The 23,889-nt window shown below is 40.3% G+C and overlaps 1 protein-coding gene across 3 annotated transcripts in view; it reads left to right on the forward strand.

Annotated features, from left to right (window-relative positions):
• tbc1d22a (TBC1 domain family, member 22a) overlaps positions 1 to 23,889 on the forward strand; it is a 133,766-nt gene that overhangs the window by 97,765 nt on the left and 12,112 nt on the right. For all 3 annotated transcript variants that reach the window (XM_042403462.1, XM_042403461.1, XM_042403463.1), the window contains one exon: positions 5,470 to 5,565. In XM_042403462.1, the coding sequence (XP_042259396.1) occupies positions 5,470 to 5,565 (96 nt within the window). The remainder of the gene's footprint in view (positions 1 to 5,469; positions 5,566 to 23,889) is intronic.

Below are 23,889 nucleotides of genomic sequence, written 5' to 3' on the forward strand. Positions count from 1 at the left end.
CATTAATTAAATTTAACAAAAAGAAAGTCATTAATACGGATGAGTCAGTGCATAAGGAGCATTGTAATATGTCAGTCACAGCCCAGTTTTCTGTAAAATTAGTACTTTTAAACGCAGGATTTTAACTTGTAATGAAGTATTTTTACATCAGGGTATTGATAGACTACATTTACTTAAGTAAAAGATCTGAGTACTTCTTCCAAAACTGCAGGTCACAGACACTGATGGGTCACCAAATACGGTGTAACACCAGGTGAGACAACCGTCAGTCTTGTCATACAGTCATGTCTTGCTTGAGTATACTTCAGTGTGACCAGTCTGCTGGTACAGTCATACTTAATCGTTCATTTAGTAAACAGTATGCAGTACATACGAGAGAAAGTAAAGCTATGATGTAGCCTGCCCTGTTATTGTTGTTGTGCTTGAAGTTCTTCTTCTTCTCTTTTTTTCAGTTTTATGGTGGGTGGCAACCAGCGTTACGGTGAATTACCGCCACCTACCATGTTGGAGTTTGAAGTGCTTGAAGTTAGCGTTAGCGTTGCTAGGATACCGGAGGTGTGTACAGTTATGTAACGACTTGGCTCTCGAGCCCATGGAAAAGCAAGCCGGTTCTTGAAAGGTTCACTAGTTGAACCAACTGCGAACCAACATCAGCATTAGGCTCCAGTTGGTGGAAAGGGGGTATTAGTGTTTAAATTCCTTGCACCTACACTGTAGACACTGTTCCAGCCCCCAGGGATGAATGACAATGGCTCGGCTGTGATTGCCTGAATGCAAAGACGTTACTAGGACGAGGGGAGGACATTTCTCTTCATTTGCTAACGTTAAAAATAAAGTTAGACTTTTCTGTCGGCTTCCGGACTCATTTTAAAAAAAGATGAGAGAGAGAGAGAGCTAAGAGCACCAGCGAGAGAGAGAGCAGCTGTGGTTGAGCGAGCTAGAGAGTGAATGAAGAGAGGGAGCAGTGGTAGCGAGAAAGCCGGTGAATCAGACCGATGAAATGTTATTTTCTGTTTCCTAGCGTTTGCATTCTAGAGCACAATCGCGGCCACGCCCCCACACACCTCTGCTCAACCCTGCAGCGGTGTGCTACAAAACCTGATTTGGTCTAAATACGGCCTGACAGGCATACAGCACGCTCTCAAATGCACCCTGAATGACAGGCACACAGAGAGGGCTTGCAAAAACAGATATGTTTTGATGGTCCACCAACCCAAAAATGTATTTTTTGACAGCTCAGTGGGATGTGTCCCAGTATGCCTGATGGCCAGTACGCTCTTGCCGTCACACAACCCCCACGAAATTACTCGTGTCATTATCAGAATTGGATCCATTTGGTCCGATAACATTTGGAAAGTCATGAAGAGCTGAGCGATTAATGGCTAAATGCCCAGTGCGGGAATGTCGCCCCTGACATGAGATTTAAAAACTCTATATACTGTGAAATACAGAGAGATTTATCTGTCTGTTATAGCCTTAATCAGCATTGTGTGACCTTGTTTGGCAAGGGCTCGACTGTAACAGACATTCATTTATATGTAAAAGTTCTGCACTGCAGGTTTAAAGTTAGCACTCGAGTGCCGGCGCTTCATCATATTCTATCTGTGTAATTATTACATCAGTTTAAATCTGCTCGTTTCACGTTGCATCACCCTGCAGCACCATCACCTTTTGACCTTGTCTGGAGTCGGTTCGTCAGAGTATCGAGTTAGTCTCACGTCAGGCCGGTTTGTTTTGGAAGGATGAGACGTTTTGACTAGTCAGACAGCCAACGCAGCAGTTTAAAGACACTGTGACATTGCAATACTCCTCACTCTCACTGTGCATTTTCCTCCTCTGTTCACCTTCTGCTCTCGTAGCCTTCTACCCTCGACGTCTCTCATGCACTCCCCCTGACTTCTCCTGCTTTTCCCTATTGACTTCTCTCTCGGTACCCCCTTCACCCTTTCTCCCCCACAGCCTCTCCTCAATCCCTACCTCCCCCCCCCCCCCCCCCCCCCCCCCACACACACACACACACACACTCCCTACTTTGATCAGCAGCGCTTGTCAGTCAGAGTCTCGCCTGTCTCAGCCAATATGGCTGCCCTGACACAAGGGGGGTGGAGGACCAGGCATAACAATGGAGGAGGAGAGAGGTAGAGACAAGTTTGACGGAGTCACCTTGACTCCCATGACAAACTTTATTTTGCAAATCATAATGATGAGAAAGCCTTGAGTTGAAGCAGCAGCAGCAGCAGTGAATTGATAGGGCAGGAGGGAGGGAGGGATGGAGTGTCAGAGAGAGAAATGGGTAGTAGAAATAGAGCAAGAACAACGGGTGATGGGTAAGAGAGAGAGAGATGTTGAAGTTTCAGGCTGTAACATTTATTTTCATTCACAAAATTTAAATATTTTCTACATTCCAGTGTAATAGGTAGGACTGAAACTAACAGTTATTGCCATCATCATTAATCTATTGATTTTTTTTTTCTTACACACGAGTGCCTGAAGTTAGCTGTTGTATACATTTATAGAAATAGTTTTACATTTTGGGAAATATGCATATTCACTCTGTTGAGTTGAATGAGAAGATTAATATTAATCGTGTCTGTGTGTTAAGTATGGAGCTAGAGTCAGGGATTAGCTGGGCTTACTCCAAAGTTCAAAAATACACCTACCAGCACCTCTAAAGCTCACCAATGAATATGTTATATCTCATTTGTTTAACATGTGAACAAACAGAATGTACAAATGGCAAGTTGTGGTTTAACAGGAAGTTACATGCTGTAACTATTTCTTGGCGACCAGCAGCTGGGCTAGCTGTTTCCCTCTGCCACCTCCTGGCTGTAGCTTCATACTCAACGCACAGATATGAGAATGGTATGGTCTTCTCATCTAACTCTCTGCAAGAAAGCAAATAAGTGTATTCCCCAAAATGTTGAATTACTCCTTCAGAGAAGTCAACCTGTTTTTGATTTTTTTCAGCAATTATAACTAATTGTTTCAGCACTGATACAACATTTTTTGTCAGTCTGCCAGTCAAATACATACAAGATATTCTGCTATTAAAGAGTATAAATAATGAAATATACATACCATTCTGATTGTGCATAATCATTCCACAATGTAATGTGCCTCTATTGTGTTTCAGAGCTCTTTACTAGCTCTGACATTACAATAAAGGAGCAAGAAATTTCACTTTAAATACTAACGCTTGAGTTGCACTACAACAGAGTGAACGTTTTGTTCTTTTTCAGATCTTTTCTCATTTTGTTGGCCATGATTTAGCTGCTAGAAGCACGTCACAGTGAGCAACAGAACAACTCATATATACTGTCATTAGTTTTGCTACCTGCCGCAGCCAGCAGAGGCAATGGATTTTAAGTTAATGGCAGATCACCATGGAAATGATAGGTGGCAAATCAAAACATCAAGATTGCTTGTTAACAGAAGTTGTTTTTGATAACGATGAATCACTCTCTCATTAGTGAAATATTCCTTAGTCATATTAATGAGAAAGAAGAGTGGTTGACGGACAGTCGGTGAATTAGACTCAAAGAGGTGACAGATGGCGAGAGCAGAGGATAGATGGAGGGGTGTTTGAAAAAGAGCGGCAGAAAGAGAAATTGAGTGGATTTCAGAGTTTTATAGAGTTCACCGTTGCCCTCAACCGTGAACTCGCACTCTCACACACACACACACACACACACACAGACACACACATAGACTCACAGAAGAAAGGAAATTAAAACTGTGCAAATCTTTGGGGACTGATAAACATTGCGCTCCCGTATGCCAGTCATATACTCACTCATCTGTGTTTGTGTGTGTGTGTTTGGATTGGAGCTGCAAGGTTAGACCAACAAGCCAATCACCTGCCAGTTTACAACTCACATCACGCTATGCTTCACTGTTCACAAACCTCTCTCTTTTCTTTTTTTTTCTCACAACACACTATACTCTCTCTGTATTACTCAATTTATTTATTTTCCTCTCTCACTCTCTCTCTCTCACTCTTAAACACACTCTCTGTTGGGAAATTCTGAAAAATTGGTTTAACTAAGTGGGAGGTAAAGCAAGAGGAAACCCAAACAACAGGAGATGTACAAAAAAGGAAGTGGGGGATCAATCTGTCCAGAAAAAAAAACAAAAAAACAACAGCGTAGTAAAGAAGTAGCGCTCCTGTATTTTTAAGATTATCACAACATCCTTGTATTAAAATCCATCTACATACCATTAATCTGTTTATTTCTTCCTTTCCTCCAGTAGGGAAATTCAATTATCACAGCAGAAAGGCAGTTTCTGTTAATTCCTGCTGCCTAATTCCTTCCAGTTATGGCTAGGCCTCACTCTTACACACAAATGAGTGTGGTGATTAAAGAGCTGCACTTGCAGTTAGTTTAAGGTGACATTACCCAGACAATGTGGAAATGAGTAATACTTCTCCCTTTGTGTAATTGAAATCCTGTAAATTAGCAGACAAATGTGCTAAACATGGTTGAATTATTGGAACGTGAGTTATTTTTTTTAACTAGCTCACCTGCGCTGAAGAGACCACAGTATAATATAGAATTTAAGACTGTTTCCTTAAACTCAAGGTTGGAAAATTTACATCTATTTGAATGCAGCGTTGCATCTTTGCTACTACATACTATCAAAGTAGACACATCAGAGAGCGCGGTTGCAGAATAATTCATGATTTTGTGCTATTACTAAGAGTTTGAGTGTATTTGTGTGTGTTTCCTCCACTCATGTACATCTACATGTTGGGTAGTGCACACACAAGAGATTCACGAGTGCAATTCCACACTTTAATTCCATGAATTCTAAGCTAAAATAACATATGTGTATGCATCCTGACACGCTTGTCAGAATGCATTCAGCAAAGCTCAACACATTACATTGTGTCCCAACCTTTAAGGGGACATATACTTCTAAGTCACTTGCATTCAAAGGCCTGGATAATTATCCTCACTGTGATAGGGCTCTGGAGAAAAAAATGAATAGAACAAGGAGCATCTCATCCTTTTGTCTCTCTCTCCCCCTCTTTAATTCCTCCGCTCATTGCCGAGTCATAAAAAAGTGAGCCGCCAAACGTAACGAGGGGCTGAAATAAAAAGCCGTGCAAAGAAGAGAGGATTTGTATCTTTCTTTGTCTCGGTCGCCCTGCAAATGCAAATTTCTGGATTCTGACAGAAAAAATGTTTTATATTCTGCCTTTTTTTCATTTCTTGTCTCACATTTTGTGTATACGGCAGACTAAATACATCATGTAAAAATGGTTCTAAATCTTTCAAATGAAATTAGATGAAAGGCGAGAGCTATTAGAGATACATCCTGAAAGCTTTCTCTTGCATCCTTAATCTTCTATTTGAACAATATAACATATCTGTGATGGAGGTATTCGTTTTAAGATGATGAAATGTTAAACTGTAAATCAACATCTGTCCTCAAAATTTTTATCTCTCTCTCTCTCTTTCTCTCTAGGCTGAACCAGAGGGTTTCTCCCATTTCCACCTCTACGTGTGTGCTGCATTCCTGGTGAGGTGGAGGAAAGAGATTCTAGAGGAGAGGGATTTTCAGGTAATGTGCGCACAAGACACAGGGGGCGCTGTAAACCTTTGTGTTCCTACTTAGAAGTGGGACACAGACCGGCATGCACGCATATGGTACACATATAAAGACATACACACTTCTGATATCCAGCTGGTGACGCTAATGGTGATATTCTGTATATAGCTGTGTATCTATGTAAATTCATCTCAGTTGTCCTGGTTGTGTGCAAAAACCAAATTAAAGCAGTCCACCAGACTGTTATTGTAGAGTTGTTCATGGCCTACATCCTTCTCCATTACCTCCCTGGTCATTAACTGTGAGGTTCAAAAGTCGTTGTGAGTGCATTAGTAGATGACAGTAGACAGCTGCCAGAAGGTGACTTTGGTTGCCAGCTCACTGGGGGACCTGGCTTCTTAACGGTAGCAACACAGTCTAATATCATCACATACAAACATCATCTCTGCTCTTTGGCTGCTCCCTCCTCTTCTTCTCTACTTTTATGGTGCACAATTTCTCAGTTATCTATTCTGTCTTTTCTGTTCTTTTGACTTCTTCTGGTGTTTTGAGGTTTTCACCTTTTCCTTCTTTTCTTCTACTCACTAATAAGAGAATTTCAAAATGCCACAATAGAAGAAGAAAGAAGAAAACTGAGAAGAAAGAAAAAGATAGAGGAAAGAAAAAAAAACAGAGTTAAACATCAGCTCACATTCAGTTTGAACTTAATGGAATCCATAAGACAACGTCAACCAGCCAGGCCTATTAGATATAAAATGCCTAAAGGGGAACTGCACTGATTTAACACATCAAAGTCTGTTTACAGGTCTTGAGAAGTACTACTGCATATGTGAAAAAAGTTGTATAAAGCCTTTTGTGACTCCAGAGATGGGCAAAGTGTGATGAATTGTCTCAAGTGATGTCACTTGAGGCAAATTGTCAGCATCAGTTGGGGCTGAAGACTACAAATTTTGAAGATGAAAAAAATCTGGAGGAGTTTAGTTAGAATGACGTGAAGTTGACAGAACTCTCTAGTCCCACTCTTCATTTCTGCTTGAGGTTAGCGGGTCAAGGCTACTTTAGCTGCTAGTAGCATAACACACACAAAAATGTACAAGGCAACATGCACTGTGGGTAATGTAGGCACCAGGTTTTAACAAGGAAGAAGGATGCATGGAATAAAAAAATGTGCTCTGTCAGGTGTGACATTTCCAGCAGTGATGCTGGGTGTGGTCAGAGGTGAAACTTTCAACCAGAGAGGGAAGTAAAACATTGCTTTTCAGCCCAGTGTTAAGTTATTGTTTAAGTACTCCTGTCTGTGCACTGTTTATATGTGGTTTTAAATTTACCTATTTTTATAGTACCCTTTAATTCAGTATGATCTTTATTACCAAACATGCAAGCACTCATTTCTCCCATCCATATAGTTTTACTCACTGGTTGGCTTGCCGTGCAGACTACCAAGTGGTGCACCAAGGGCAAAGAATCCATCCTCATGAAGATGAGAGGAAAAGAGGAGGCGTACAGGGAGGAGAAGATCAGGGTGGCAATGAGAGGGTTGAAAGAGGGGTTGGAGTAGAGAGAATAGTTTTTACAATGAGAGTACATTCACGGAGCGGCAAACCTTTTATGTAATGTTATACCTCTATGCTGTAATATCAAAGACATTTTATTATGAGCACTGTTACAATTGATTAAAAGAAGCTAATACGCAAAGGGCTGCAGTTTGTACTTTTAAGGCTTAAAGGCTATATCCACCTTTCTATATGGATACAATGATAAACAAACAGACTGCTATATTATCAGTTTCCAAATAAATAAAAGCAAAAAGGCCTTTCAGAGGTTGATAAGAGAAGTTTTTACCTGGGCGAAATTGAATCAAAATGTAATAACTTTCATAAAAATACTTAACATGTAGGTTAAAAACATAATTAAAGCAACTTTCCTCAGCACTGCCACTTACTGACCAAGCTTTTTTGAAACGAAGCGGGAGTTCTCAAAGCATGTCATAACAAATCTGAAAACAGCATTTACCTACAATGCAAGTAAAGAATGAGAATTGCTGTGAATGACACCTCGGATCACAGTAGCTGTCCTTGTGAATATTGCCATTATGCTGTTTTTTTACTTATTAGATCCCTGTAGAGATGTATTATTTCTTGCTTGAATGTGGAAAGACTTTCGGCACTTTACTGTTGCTGCCCTCAGATAGGAACACCGCAGAAAAGACGGACAAAGCTGATACACTCACCACTAATATAATGGGGTTAAAATTAAAAATGTGTGTTCCCGACATTGACATTCAAGTCCCCTACTCCATCTTCTCTATGATAAATCAGAAGAAGTGTTCAAAAGTGACAGCAGTCAGAGGGTTAAGGTTCTAAAGAACTTGGGTTTTAGATGGAGGCCAGTTGATTAAAGCTGTTTCACCCACTGAGTCAGACACTGGAGGCTGTTGGAGGTTTGAAGATGAGACATCAACTGACTCATCTGTTCTTACTTTCATACTCTTCTCACCCTCTCTCTCTCCTTACCCCTTTTCTCTCACTCAGGTTGAAGCTTAAATAAGATTGCTACTTTTTGTTGGATTCCATTTCAGATTGAACTTAAGGTGGTTATAGGTTTTTTAAGTGGATTTCTGCAACGGTTTTTGAAGTACACACACAGAAAAGCCTTGCTAACCTTTGTACAGTTACAGTGTGTCCGCTCTTGCGTTAAAAATGGTAAAAGAAAAAAATCAATGCGTTTATGGAAATTTTCACCATTTAAACAGGACTATGTAGGCTTATGGAGAGCAGATAGAGCCTGTGGGGAAGTCAACAATGGCACATTCGACAGACAGCTAGGTCAGCTTAATTTTGTGCATGATCAGAATGTGTGCAAGCACAAATATTAGAGAAGCTCACATTAATAGAGGAAGAATCACCTTTAATCTCTGCATTTGAAATTTTCTCCCCTCGTTTCTTATTCTCTCTGCTTAAAAAAACATGTCTACCTCCAACATGTACTCAGGCTTATACCTCATCAGTACAAACTTTCCTGCAGTAGTAGCTCTGGAGTCTGGACTGGAGAAACATATAATATGAGTATTGTATACTCCTCATGAAGACTGCAGGAAACTTGCTACAGTAACCCAAAGGCTGTAGATGCTTTAAACTTTCAAATAGTGGCATCAACTGCAGAGAGAACCAGGCCATTATTTGAAACCGTCTTATATTAGACACTAAGGCTGTCAACGGTTGACTGTTAATCAGTTAACCATGAAAAATATATTTTACTGGTCACGCATGTCGGTCTTTAGGTTAATTTGCATACTAGGGTTGGGTACTGAATTTGTTACTTCACGTTATTTTTGTTCTAAATGTTATCAGTCCGTGCCAAATTTCAGTAACTTGCGGGACTGAGAGTGAGCACAGCCCTGAAATAAGTTTTAAAAACACACATTTACCAACTGAAGCGTCTCACATGGAGGCTCCGACACTGACAGGAGCACCAACCCGCAGAAACAAAGAGACGTGACAGATCCATTTTATCAGCCTGCACGGTGGCTAGCAGCTAGTTAGCATGGCTAGCATCATTAGCATAGCTGCGCTGTGCTGTGTGTATATGTGTATAATAAGGTGTAGCTGCGGTGTCTCCAGTTTAACAGCACCGTGCTCGGCAGGTGACAGGTGCGTTTATGGTGTTTGTGTGCTCTGAAAGACATCAGAGCGCGGAGATAAAGTCACACAGCTGATGGACTATTAGCCTAGCATGCTAATCCTATGGTCTATCTGTTATAACAATGTAGGTGTTATTTTGTTATTAGGCCATCACCCAGTTGGTGTGCCGAATGATTGAGACCGATATGCTGCTATATCGAGTGAAGAAGGATGAGCTAAAAGTCAAGCTAACCAGAGCAGACAAGCTAGCTCTGACCACCGACTGCTGGACAGCTCTCACAAACCAAAGCTAACTCACAACTTTTCTTAGAAATTAACTGGTTAAACTGACATCCCTATTAGACACAGACCCTTATTTCTAATTTTCTCTTTTATTTTTTGTTTTTATCACATTTTAGTAAGACATCTCTCTGTTTTCTCATCTGTTCCCATTTTCATTTGCTGTTCACGCCATTTGTTTGTTATTGCAAACCTCCATGTCTACCTGTTGTCTTAATAAATCCAGGATCATGTACATCTCCACGGTACTAATTCCATCAGCGCAACAGTCATGCCATACACGCTGTTTCTCTTGTCATTCTCAGGAGTGTGGTCTCGTCCTCTTAAAATCCAGCTACACACACACACGCATACTCAAACACAGCCAAATGTCATCCTGGCATTTTCCTCTGCCCAGTATATAGCAAATGAGCTCTCATTGCCTATTTGTTAATGTCTTCACAGGATGTCTGTTGTCTGTGCTTAATGGAACACAGATGTCCTGTCTGTCTGTGTGTGTGTTTGTGTGTGTTTGTGTGCGTGTCTGGCTGAGTTTGTATGTGTCGCAGAGTGGATTCATATATATTCAGATTCAAGATCTGAAATTACAATATAACAGTGTAAATGTCTGAATTTGAATTTGCTAGAAAACATCTTGTTGGCAGGTCTTAACAGTTAGTGTGCATGCAATTGCACATTTGGCTGGTGTTGTTGGAGATCTGGTTATGAGAGCAAATTGTTCTTTTTCACAAACTGATCTACCAAACATAATACAATTTACTAAGTATTTTGACACAGATTAGTGTCAGTGGGGAAAGAGAAAAGTAAAGATTTCTTCTCTCCTCAGCTTTAGTGGTTTAATTCCAAGAGATTTCTGCCTCTGATCCACTGAGTCTCAGAGTTCAAACGTAGGCCTGCCAGGTTCTTAAGGGCCTGTTGAACAGCTCTTATCTCCTCATGCTTTACCCAGCAACCCTCACAGCTTCCCTCTGCTCTCATGACTGCCTTTTTTTTTCTCTTTCTATCTTTCTCCGTCTCTGTCGCTCGATTACTATTGCTTATTCCTTGGCACACTGTTTTTGCTACTCCTTCTGTCTCAGTTTTTGTCTTACTGTCTCTTCTTTTCTACAATTTTGTCTTTTCTTGCTTAGTTTCTCTTTTTTCATTTTTTAAAAAAATGTTTCTGTATCTCTCTGTTACTGATTCTTGCTTTTTCTTTCTTTCTTTCCATCCCTTCCTACCTTCGCCCCTCCCCTCATGGCACTTCATTCATGACATCAGTAGATGATGTTTTTTATTCCAAAGGGCACATATAGCAGGATAAAAATAACACTTGAATCCAACTTAAGCAAAATGGGGAAGTCAGCTCAATGTCTTCCATTACTACTTGGCTAATTTTACAGTGACAGTACAGAAATTGCCTTCAAATATGTAGCAGACACATCCTTAACTTATCTGAGTTAAAGGCATACTCTAGAGATTTATTATAGCACCTCAAATGACTCACATGAGGTGGATTAAAAAAAAAAAGAATGGTCAAAATCGACGCAACAGGGACCAAGATATGGTGACTCTCTCTTTAGCATGGGTAAAGCTCCAAAAACATTGGATCTTTCAATTCCCATAATGCATCTTCGATAAGATCCCTCTGCCTCCAGAAGGCCCGCTATCTTCAAATCCTGCATCTCCAGTTTATGATGCAGACTTTGTGTAAAAAAAGAAAAGACGTCTCCAGCCCAATCTGAGATAATCCTGATGACATTATAACAAACAAGTGTTTTCACTGGTGTCTTCACAAGTTAACTGAATTTCATTTCAAATTGGTGGAATGATTCATAAGCACATAAGTAACAAAACTGATGTGCACAAATCAGCCTAGCCTTTCCAGCCCAGCACCTTCCTGCACACATACAAACATATGCTTCAAGCAATATAATAAAGGTTTTCAACCCGTTCTCATCAATCTCCTCATTATTATACTGAAACGCTACTCCAATTTCCTCAACCCTGGAGGCTAACTAGACTTGTAATAGCTAGTTATCACAGCACATTAACAGCTTGTTGTTTTGTTTCATAGCTGTGAATTTACTGTTTTGATTGATTCTGTGCTTTGTTTGGAACCCGTGGGCCCCTGAAATACATTAATAACTTATATTCTGGTTTGAATACCTTTTCTTTGACTCCGCCACAAAGCTGTGGAGACTTTCCAGGTGTGGGTTCAAACCTACTCCTGGAAATGTGGGAATCAAGAACCAAATGTTCTGTTAAACGGGTAACTTTTTCATTTTTAAGACAACACAGAATCCTCTAAATCTGCTCAGTCACCACAGTCACTTTGTGTAAAAGTATGAGCTAATTGTCTTTTAATGTAAAATGTAGAACGCGAGGAGCAGCGGTGTATGACAAACTGCTGGCGAGTTACATGCTTGAGGTCCTAAGAGGGGAAAACGAATGATTGATTCAGTTTAATAGTTTTAATTAAAAAATGCATGCAAAAAGTAATTTCAAAGGATAATTCATGCATTGTTATCAAACATAGTAAGGAGAGTAACTGCGAATCTCCTCTCCTGTTGGTGGGATTGGATTGGTTAAGCCGCTAAATGAAAAGCAGGAGGAGTATGGCACTCCCCAAGCAATCTGCCTTCCACCGTTCCACCTCAGCTAGCACACTACTGCTAACTGCAGGCCTGGACTGCGTGGATAAGTTAGCTCGTGCACACACACACACAAACACACATTTTCAAGTATTTTCTCTGTCACTCAAAACCACACACTCTTAGACACTACAAACTAAACATGCGCACAAACCATTCTCTCTGCCCCCACGCACACATTGTCATTTTATTCACACATTTGTGAATCACCCGTCACACACACATTCGACACACACACAGAGCACACACGGTAATAGGCAAGTGGTGAGCTATTATGCAGCTGTGTGCACTGCTGTTTTTTAGGAAGGCCAGCACAGTCAGCGCCATTTCCCATTAGTCTACTACCTGCACACACCAACAGGGCCACTGCAGAACTGCTTCTAAATGACTGTGAAAAACCTCTGCACTCTGGTTTTTAAGCCTGCAAATGTGGATCTATACTTGGGCCTGGAAATTTGAGAACAGACCAATCCGCATTTGGAAAAACCCCTCAAGGTTGAGATGCAGCAAAATAACCATGTTTTTCAGTGATATTTTGAAACGCAGCCATAACCACAACCCAGCAGCCAGAAATTCAGGTTGAAAAGGGTTTTTGTCAGGTTGGTGCACAAATGTCAACTTATGTATACCGGAAAGAAGTGAATCACTGCTATGTTGACATTTTACTACTATTTTTGCATTTCGCAAGTCATCTCTAAAGATGACAACCTCATAAAGTACTAATTTACTTCACTCCCAGTGGTGAAAAAGCTTAAACAGATGTGCTTTTTTTTTGAGCAGTGAACTCTCCTTTGATTTTAAGTGTATTCAACATTTTTAAGCACTTCCAAATCAGCACTGCCTTTTTCACTCAGCATATATGATACGCTAATGTTTATATTCTACGTATATATTCTTTCAAGTTTCAAGAGTAATGTGAATGGATGAGAATACAGCAAGCAACAGAAATGCTACACTAGTTTTTTTCTTGACATTCAGTACCTAAATCCAGAGTTTAGAAACAGAACATGCTAAATAAATTTAAAAAAAACAACAACACATTGATAAATCCAAAAATAAATCCAATAAGACCAGTAAATTGGCTGAGTGGGCTGATATCAGCTTAGATATTATCATATAAAGATTGGTATCTGTATATGTTTGCTGATAAGTAATGTGAAGAAATGCCAAAGAGGTGTTTGAGGTACTTTAGAAACCATGTCTCCATTACATCCACCAGAAACCACCGACAAGTTTGTTTTTCACCTGTAAAATGTCCCGCTCAGGACATATGTCTACTCTCGCACCATAACAACAATGAAGATGCATGTTATGCACAAACATTAGTACACAATTGCTTAATAAAAAGTGATTAAAGAAACAGCTGGCTGCTAAATTATGTGTGAGATCTACCCCGTAACTGTTGTAATCTATACATTTCCCCATAATTCTCATTCATTCTTTCTACTTGCCATATTCACTGCTCTATATTCTCAATTAAAGTCATTTACACTGGAAAATGTAAAAAAAAAAAAAAAAAAAACAAGCATGTGGTTTAAATTATTAAGAAATACAGAAAAGAAAGCAAACACAGTCATTTAAGTTATAATTAGCAAATGTCTATTTTTTACTTGACAAATGACTTGATAAATTTTGACTGCACAACTAATGAGTTATCTTAGACTTCAGTGATCATCTATATTACTCACAAAATGTTATTTTTAGAATTGAATTATGAAAGATTAACTAGTCTATTGTATAAGATGTCTTTTGATTCAGCATGTTCCAGGATGTTATACTGCATTGTCTGATTGAATGTTTCATGTCAGAGGTCAAGCAGCGCTAAAGATTATCTTTGGTCTCACAAGGACATGCTCACATTTGTGCTCATTCACAAACAAAACTGTCTATATGGATTTCATGGCTATCAGTGTAACGTCTTGATTATGGCCATCTAATAACATTTCTCCTGATATTTCATTAGTAAGTGTTACTGAATAGGCCCCATTGTGAGGATCCAAATTCTGATCGTGAACGTGAGGTCAAGCATTTCTGTAAGTAGAAGCTATAAGTTCTCTGAAAATGGAATCTCATCTTCACTACACATTTTTCCCCAAGACATGCAGGAGAGCTGTGGTGAGGAAAGAAAGTGAGAGGTGGAATTGCGAATGAGGGAGACAAAGATTTGTTTTCACTTTAATTAATGGTGTGTGAAAAACTGTGGACCTTTGTAAATGTCAGCGTCTGTCCTCAGATCAGTTATGTGTGGAGAACGCCTTGGGTTAGGCTGCCTTGGCAATAAAGAAAAGGAGGGCACTCCAAAGGAACTAGAGTGTTCTGGAAATGTCAGCAGTATTTCAATCACCGTGACCAGGAACACAACGTTGTTTACGATTAATTTTTACATTTTAGAGAAGCTTAAACCCTGAAATGTTTGCTAGAAAAGTTTTTGCGGTGTTGGTTTGCAAGTTTACTCTGTCGTTCTTGACTGTTTTTATATTTAGTTTTTTCTGTAGTGAAGGGACAGTGATTTTGTATATTTTATTTGAGACCTCAGGCATCATATACAGGCAGGCTCCAAGCTGATACTTCTTTTTTTGTATGTGTAAGAGAAATAGAATGGGTTAGTTAGTAACTGCAGCATCTGCACAATGCACATACTGTACAATGTACGAGAGTCCAAATTACACTGCATTTGTAGAGCTGACGGCACTACTTGGGAATAAAACAAAAAATTCCAATACTAATGTACAGAGAGACAAAGAACAAGTGCACTATTCTCCACTACTGCCAACGAAAGTTTCTTTTCCATTTAGAACACTGGTATAACCTGTATGTAGCTTTGATATAGCCTGATATGACTGACTGTTCTCTACATTGATAAAGAGGGTGAGAAGGACAGTTTGTGTTCTTTTCACCCTCCTTTTTGAGTGTTAATTTACCCCACCCATTGTTTTGATAAAGCCATAATTTGCCTTGGTGACATATCTCACAAAGATCTCTTTTAAAAGTTTATTTTTGATAAAACAAAATTTCCACTCTGTCTAATTATCAGGACAAAGTGTGTCTCTGTCAGGACGCCAGGACAAATGCTTGAAAATTGGAACTCTCATGATTTAATGGGACATCTGGTCACTCTAGATGCTTTACTCTGCCAGCTCAAATGCTGCAGAGTACTGTAAACAGTGTAGTACACAGGACTCTCTGTTGGAGCCCTCTTTTTAAATCTGTATTTACTGTAATCTATCCTACATGCACAGTTTTTGTCATTTTATGATGTGATATGAGACAATTACAGTATAATTGCATAGAATCAAGCCACTTTTGCCTTGTTCAGGCTCTGTATAGTACATGCTCATGAGTACAGTAGAGGTACTGCTAACTGTATTTTTAAGACTACTAGTTGAGTAACTTGGAAGGGAAGTATATCATTTGTGGAGGGAAATATCGTTTTAATCAATAAATGTGCATTTCAGTTTAAAGATCCCCTAAAGATATTTTAAGATCAACGTCAAATCCAAAGGATGTGACGTTTTTGCACGCTCCCAAGTGCCTCGCCTCTCTCCCGCTAACGTCAACAAACAACTGGCATCTACCGCAACAAAAAACGTTTCCATCCAACTAGAAACACCCTGCAGATATTAGCTCTCCGGTTAATGAGACAGCTAGCTGCCTCCGTCAACCACCACATATTTCACAACAAAACTCCGTACACACACAGCTAAAACATTATTTCCTCAACAAAGGAGCAGAAAATAAGCTCCAGAGCATAGCTTACCTCTTGTTGTCTTTCTGTTGGTTGTCCAAAGGTGGAAGGCTGACTGCAGCTCACTTAATGGCCACCGGTGTCACTAATGAGAAGGAATTTCTGAAAGTTACACGTTGAACCTTTAACTGCTGGACACAAGATGTCTCCTGCTTCGCTGAAAATCCCATTATAAGTGTATGTGCACTGGAGGTTTCAAATTTCTTCATCACACTTGTGTAAGTAGCTTTCTAGTTGTGATGTTACAAATCATGTTTGTAGGTACAAGCCTTAAACTGAGATTTAAGGTGAGCACAGAGAAATTTTCTGCATCTGATCTGATTCCATGATGAGTATGGCGCAAGCAGTTTTCCACACAACAGTAGAGCACAGCAAAATTTGTTACTTCGCTGAGAAGTTGGAGCTGTGTAGTAGGGCTGCCCTCTAAAAGTCGCTGAGTCGATGCATCAGTCGATAAACCCCTGAGTCAACTCGCATTTTGTCAGTAGAATTGCTGGATTTTTTTTAAGCCACATCATTATACACAGAGTAACGCAGGGTGACAGCATGACAGGCTGTACATTTTTACAGATTCTTGTCTCTGAATGACCTAAATACATAACTGTGATGGAAACAGAGAGGGATGATGGAAACGGAGGACAGCGAGACGCAGAGCGACTGTGTCTCCTGCTCCGAGCACTCAGCTCCGGTGTTAAATACTGCGAAGTAGTTTCTTCCTCTACTGTCCAATATGATCTACTCCTTGGCTGATAGCGCTGTCAGCAGCCAGGCAGGAGGGGCGCTTGGATTTTATAACTTAACTAAAACCAGGACGCACACTTTTATTTCTCTGACTGTGTGGAAATCTGACGTTTTAACATCACAGATGATGAACAACAGCGTTAAAATGCAAGTCTTACATGAGACTCACATAGGCTGTTTAGTGTTAGGTGGCTGCTCTGCAGTTGCACTTGATTGTACTGTAACTGCATTAACTGGGCGGAGATATGAATACTATTTCTCATAGGAGGCTGCATAATACACGTGACAGTATTAAACATGGTATGAGTTCATGAAAATCTTAAGGATTATAACTTTAACATTAGATCAGTCTTTTCTGTCAGTCTTTCCACCATGTGCAGTGTTTCCCATATATTCATTCATTCATTTGGTGTACCGCTGCAGAATTATGAGCACCACTGCTAACATTTCACATGATCATCAATATCAATGGGCTACTAATGATTTTCACTCAATTTTCATCTGGCAGTAAATGTACGGTACAGGCTACAGCTGGTCAGTTAATAAATGCTGCAGCTTCTCAAGACCAAGAAAACTCTTGTTTGTTGTTTCACCAACCGCTGGAAAAGAGAAGGTTAGCCTTGAAGTAAGCGACAATGGGATAGCCTAACCTGACCACGCTCGCTTAAGGTGGACTGACCTTTAAGTTGGACCAGCTATTCTCATTTTAGTGTCAATCTCAGCCGCTCATGCTGTAAAAAGAGAACCAAGAAATGTCTGGCTGCTCAGATTCTCTCGAGTTTGTTTCATCTCCCCCGCCGCCACCCCAAAGCAGTCAACCAAGGGGAAACACTGATGTGCATGTGTGTTCCCGTGTGTGGAGCTCTGATAAATGTCTTCACTGCATATGTGTGTACCTCTTTTTATTTTTTTACCTGCATGAGCAATAGCAGTTCCCCATTAAGATCACCACCTTGCAATTTCCAGTAAAGAGCTTTGTCCCTCCTCTGATTAATTCCATACTTTTCACCCATTTATCATGACAAGACATCCTCATTTTCTCCCCCAGAACTTTCTTCCCAAACTTGGCTTGCATTGAGCAGACCCTCTCAGGGGTTTGCAGCTCTCTCTGATGGATGGCACTGTAGTCAATAGTGTTGAAAGTGAGACAAGGCCACCCCCAGTAAACAACTTTTAATAATCACCCAGTTGATGGAGTGCTGCGCCCGATGTGGCATATGAATCTATTTGTGCCAAAACAAGAGGAGAAGAGAAAAAAATGAGAGGAAAACAGAGGACTTAATATGGTGGAAGTAATTACGTAGCCCTCCACCCCATCCTGCCTCTTACTCTGTGACATCCTTCTTTCATCGCACTCCTTCCACGTACATACTCTCCATCACTGACAACTAAAGTTTGCTGTAAGGCTAACTTGTGTGGGCCTGTACGCTGAATTATTGTGGTGTACAATTTTGATGACCAAAGCTGCTTGGAAAGTCAGTAGCGATCAGTCATTGCATGGCATTGGGTAGACATAAAGTGAATGTGTGTGTGTTTCTGCTACAATGTGTGCACAAACGCAGTTGTTTATTAGATGTACAACTAAGTTGTGATGTCGCTTCGTTGATGAATGCATACAAGCACAAGTTTGCCATTACGAGGAGTACCTTAAAAGCATTCATCAACCCAGAACAACGGTGTGTGGGATGATTAGCTGTCTGGGTGTCGTTACTGACATTATCATTGGCTGAGGTTTATCTATAAGAGAGAGGAAAATAGAGATAGGAAGAGTCAAGAGTTTTATGGCTTTTTTGCCCTAAGATAACAGTAACGGCTTGCTCTGTCAGTGCATAAGCCAACTACATAGGCCCTTGCTCAACTCAGTTAAGATACAAAAATGCCAAATAAACTGCAATATCGACCCACTTGTAAGGAATAAACAGACTGAAGCAGCAGGAGGAGGAAAGGGAGAAATAGATTTTTAAGAAAAAGAGAAGAAAAGAGATTTGAGGAATAGGCTGGGTCTTGAACTCAGACATAAATATTGAATTTTAAATTTAAATGCTCTTATATGTAGTCAAAGCGAGAACTGAGGCTTTTCTGCTCCTGGGTTTTTTACAGGGATTGTGAACTCTTGATTAGGGCGGCATTAACCTTTCTGAACTTGGCAGTGGGCGATGGCTGCACTAAACTGTTAAAGGCACTATTTTTCCTTTGTAGACTTTAGTATGTCATGGTTCATAGGCCCTTTGTTCTGTAAAGTATCCATTAAAGTGTTGATACTGCCCATTTTTCAGAGTAATGGTCAAAACAGTATTCTACAAGCGTAGACATACAGTATAAATTAAATCACTACATTGACTCAGACATTTCTGAAATATTTTTGCAGGTTTGACGCAGTGCAGAAACATAAATGTTTGGCAGATGTTGTGTGGTCATAGTAGATGCATTGGTGGCAAGAAATGAAATATCCATTCATTCAGACGTCAATAGTGTTTTGGAGCCTCTGTGTAGAGCTGTTCTGAAATTTGAGTAAACCTCTGTGTTGTTGCCTGGGAAATTCTTAGTAGTGCAGCTCCTTCAAGGAATAGGAAAGAGCGCAATGTGTGTGCGTAGCGAGCGTGTGGTTGAGCAAGTAGAGAGAGCGAGCAGCAGAAAAGTGGCTGTTGTGGAAATGTGCTATACAACTGCTTTGCCATGAAGACTGATTACTGGTGAACGCGAGCGGAGAGGACGAAAAGGTTAGCAATAACTTGTCAATCTGGCAGTAAATGCACAGTACAGGCTACAGTGTGTCAGTTGGTAAATGCTGCAGCTTCTCAAGACCAAGTAAAGTCTCATCTGTTGTTTCCTCAACTGCTGGAAAAGGAAAGGGGGTTAGCCCCGAAGTTATTGACAATGGGTTAGCCTAACCTGTCCAGGCTCACTTAAGGTGGACTGACCTTTAAATTGGACCAGCTATTCTCATTTTAGTGTCAATCTCAGCCACTCCTAATCAGAGAAAAGAGAAACGTCTGGCTGCTGAGTTTTGCTCAGTGCACCCCCCGCCCCCCACACCACCACCACCCCACCACCCCAAAGTGGACAACCTAGGGGGAAACACTGCTGCTCTTGAACTTTGAAGCTGTATGTGCTGAAAAGTGAAACTACTCAAGCAGAGTGAAATATCACTGTAAATGCTTCGATATACAGAAGAAGCACAGACAGCTGTTTTAATGTTTAAGATTGCTTCTGGCTGTATTTTTCTAAAGGTTATGAACTTCTCACTGGGCTGGCATTGACTGGTAGAGAATGGGCACAAGGCTAAAGCCCGCTCACTTTTAGGGTGGAATGCTCAGAGCAAAGAGATCCAAGTTCCCGTTTTCATAAAAGGATATCCATTTACTCTTTTGTTTAGTTGTAAGTAAAACCATTAAAATATAGATGGGTGACAAATTAAAGGAAAAACCAGAACAAATGAGTGGAGAAACATAACATGTATGGTACAGTTAATCGGTTAATATCCAATCATGCTCTGTAGCATGTATAAAAATGCTGAGCAGGCCCAGTTGATTCTGATTTTGTATGAAGATGGCGAGAGGAATAGGGTCAGAAACTGTGGTCGACAGCGCACGTTTGATGACCGTAAGGAAATACAGAAGAGCAACTCTTCCTCAGGTGACTGAGAATGTCAATGTAGGACGTGATCAGACTGTGTCAGCAACAGTCTGTTGACAATTACATAGAGAGGGATAATAGAGTAGGGTTGCACCGCATAAACCCCTTATTACAAATATTAGGGCACTTTTGAGAGTTCAGTGCTGCACAAACCATAGGTACTGGTCTACAGACATGTGGAAAAATGTTATATGGTCAGATGAGTCATCCTTCACCATATTCTTGAAAAGTGGGCGAGGGCATGTGTGATGTTCACCAAGAGAATGGTACAGGCCAGAATGCTTGACCCCTACAGTGACGGGATCAGGTGGCTCTGTTATAATGTAGGGGGCATTTTGCTGGCATGGTTTAGGTCCACTTGTACCCTTAGAGGGAAGGGTCACTGCAAATCAATATAAAGTTGTTCTGAGTCACTAAAAGGATGTGTTAGACAGTGCTCTCCACCACCACCATCAAAACACCAAATGAGGGAATATGTTTTGGAAGAATGCTGTCCATCCCTCCAGAAGACTTCAGAGACTAGTAGAATCAATGCCAAGATGCACTGAAGCTGTTCTGGCAGCATGTGGTGGCCCAACACCTTCCTAAGACACTTCATGTTGATTTTTCCTTTTATTTGTCACCCATCTGTATCTTTCTATAAGGTGTCAGCAGAGGTTGGAGTATCCAAATGTTAACCTCAACACCAAACACCCACGCCTGTGGTTTCATCTGTACTGAAAGCTTTCAACAAATCTGTCATCCACTCTCTCACGCTTTAATCTTATTCACATTCCCACAGTATTTAAATTAAGGTTCTACCCACATCCTACATGTCTCCTTAGTCTTTTCCTTTCTTAAAAGAGATAGCAGGACTTCATGAATTAGTTTGATTTTTATAATTTGACTGATATTTATATCGTGCACATTAAACATATCAAAAATCCAGATTAATTTACCCACACATCTTTTTTTCCTCCAGTACATTTCATGACTGTATGATGTTCAAATAGCAAAAATACATAATTTACTATTATCTATTAAAATTAAAGGAATATTTAGATATTTTGAGAAATTTGCTTATTTGCTTTCTTATGGAGAGTTTGCTGAGAAAATTGATACCATTCCCATGTCTGTAAAGTAAATAATGTTACCACCAGCAGCTGGTTAGTTTAGCTTAGCATAAAATGCTGCCAGTCCCTCTAAAGCTCACTAATCAAATTAATAAATCTGTACATGTTGTATTTTTACAGGGGGTTATGTGCTGGACTATTTCTGTCCAGGTGCAGTGACTTTCTAGGGTCTCCACTTGTTACCTGGCAACTGCTCCTGGTTTTTGTAAAGATTAAATAGAGAAGATATAACATGTTAATTCATCTAACTATTTGCAAAAAAGCGAATAAACATATTTCTCAAAATGTTGAACTACTCCATAAAACTTCTGATAATGTTTTACCGTTCCATGCCTAATAAATTATAGCTCAGAAAATAATCCCACCAGTTCACAAGTGCCGGTTTGTAAGCAGCATGTAAAGGGATTTAATCATTTCTACAACAAGTTAACTGGTTGCTGTAAAGACTCAATTAAATCTCAATAAAAAAACACCAAATTATAACTCATAACTACTAATAATCTCTTTAATATGTTTATTTAGCTAAAGAATGACCCCATTATCCTTAGGAACAACTTAATATATCCTGCTAGTCCTGCTATACATTAATCTGCTGAAATTTTAGCGACCACCCTTTTTACAAGACAACTTGCATGTGCCATCCTACATAAGCCCCAACCACCACCACCACCACACACACGCTACAGTGCCCGACTCCTACTCTAGCATCCACTGTTTGCCAGAGTGCCCATTTTGTGTAATTATACAAACTACAGCAAGCTAATGGCCCTGACAGAGCAGTGCTGAGGCCCATTACACCTCAGGGTGCTGCAAAACACCATTACCACCACCAGCAACCTGGAGTGTTCGAGCAAGCAGGTGATAGTCTTTGTGTGTATATGCAGCTTCATCTGTATGTCTATGGTCATGTATATAATGATGGTTGAAAGGGGTTCGGAGGTGGAATGATACATGTCAAAGAAACATAACAGTTACTACGGACGATTGCCATTTTTAGGCACAAATGTATCTGTTGCTGTGTTTGCGCGTGCCATACCTGTCATCTCTTCCCCATTAATTTCTCCAGGGCTTTTGCTGCTCGCTGCAGTTGACACCACAGGAAAGACAGGCTCATTGTACTCACTTCACTTAGCACCATCTCATTCTCCAAGCAAATAGACTATCCAGCTCACAGGCATATTAAGCTTTGACTGTGTTCTATGTCTATATATATGTGTGTGTGTGTGTGTTTGTGTGTATGTGTGTGTACGTTTGTCTATGCGTCCAGCAGAAGCCACTATTACTGCCGATAACTTCAGTCAGTGCATTAATAGTATTTGAAGTTATATTTCTCTCTGACTTCATCTGACGGTTCAGCTCTTCAACTAATAGTCTTCTGATTCAGTGCTCACAGTATGACTCTAAACTCTCCCTGGTAAAACATATTTCAAAGTCTGGTGTCCTCATGTTTATCACCCCTGCTTTACCTTGAGTTACTGTGCGACTTTTGTAGTACCGTATTTACTCCATACCTATTATAAGTTTAGCCATTTCTGACAGTGTGAATCAGCAGCACTCCCACTCGCCAAGGTGGTGGGTTTTACAGTGAACATGTCTTGCTGTGTTAAATGTGTAGTGCAGTTGAGGATAGAGTATTAAATCAGCTCACCCCAGTTAAATGCAGGTTAAAACAATAACTACACACTGAGCAAGTAAATTTCACTTGACAGTAGGGCTGGGCGGCATGTATCTCTACAGTATATCTATATTATCTCAAAGGACATATAGGATGAGACATTACTGTTTAGATCAATATAGTTTGATGTGGCATTAAAATACATAACCCAGTGTTTGCATCTCTTTGATCTCACACTCTCCACGGAACCCTGGCCCCACTCTCCCCCTGCGCCTTAAACTGGCCCCACTCGCTCAAGATTGTTGGAGATGGTTCGGATTTAAAAGATCAGATGTGCAGCAGAAGCATATCATTTGTAGGGAATGCCATAAACAGGTTGCATCCAAAAGTGGAAGCACTTCAGATATCTTCCATCATTTACAACAGCGCCATAAACTGCAGTACGAAGAGTGTATTAAACTTCGTGCTGTTACTGCAACTTCAGCTGCAAACCCCTTCGCAGCCCAAGCTTCATTTACCCGTGGTGTGCCTTATGAAAAGAATAGGAGGCTTTAAAAAGCTACTAAAAACTATTGACCCAAGATACCAGTTGCCCAGTCGCAACTTCTTTGCAAGTCAAGCACTGCCAGAAATATACACTGAGGTTGGACAGAACCTTACCAACTGGTTCGCAAAAGTGACTCATTTCGCACTGACAACCGATATGTGGTCAAGCAGGACATGCCATATATGAGTTTGACAGTACATCTAATTGAAGATTGGGAGATGAAAACTGGGCGTCTCCAAACCAGCTATTTTCCCCAAGATCACACCGGAGAGCATATAACTGAAGCCTTGTAGGATGCCCTTACAAACAGGAAGCTTGACAAAGAGGGACTGGTTACTATAACAACTGACAATGGGAGCAACGTTATCAAAACGGTGCAACTAAAGA

The sequence above is a fragment of the Thunnus maccoyii genome, chromosome 23, assembly GCF_910596095.1.
Source record: "Thunnus maccoyii chromosome 23, fThuMac1.1, whole genome shotgun sequence".
Lineage (NCBI taxonomy): Eukaryota > Metazoa > Chordata > Actinopteri > Scombriformes > Scombridae > Thunnus > Thunnus maccoyii.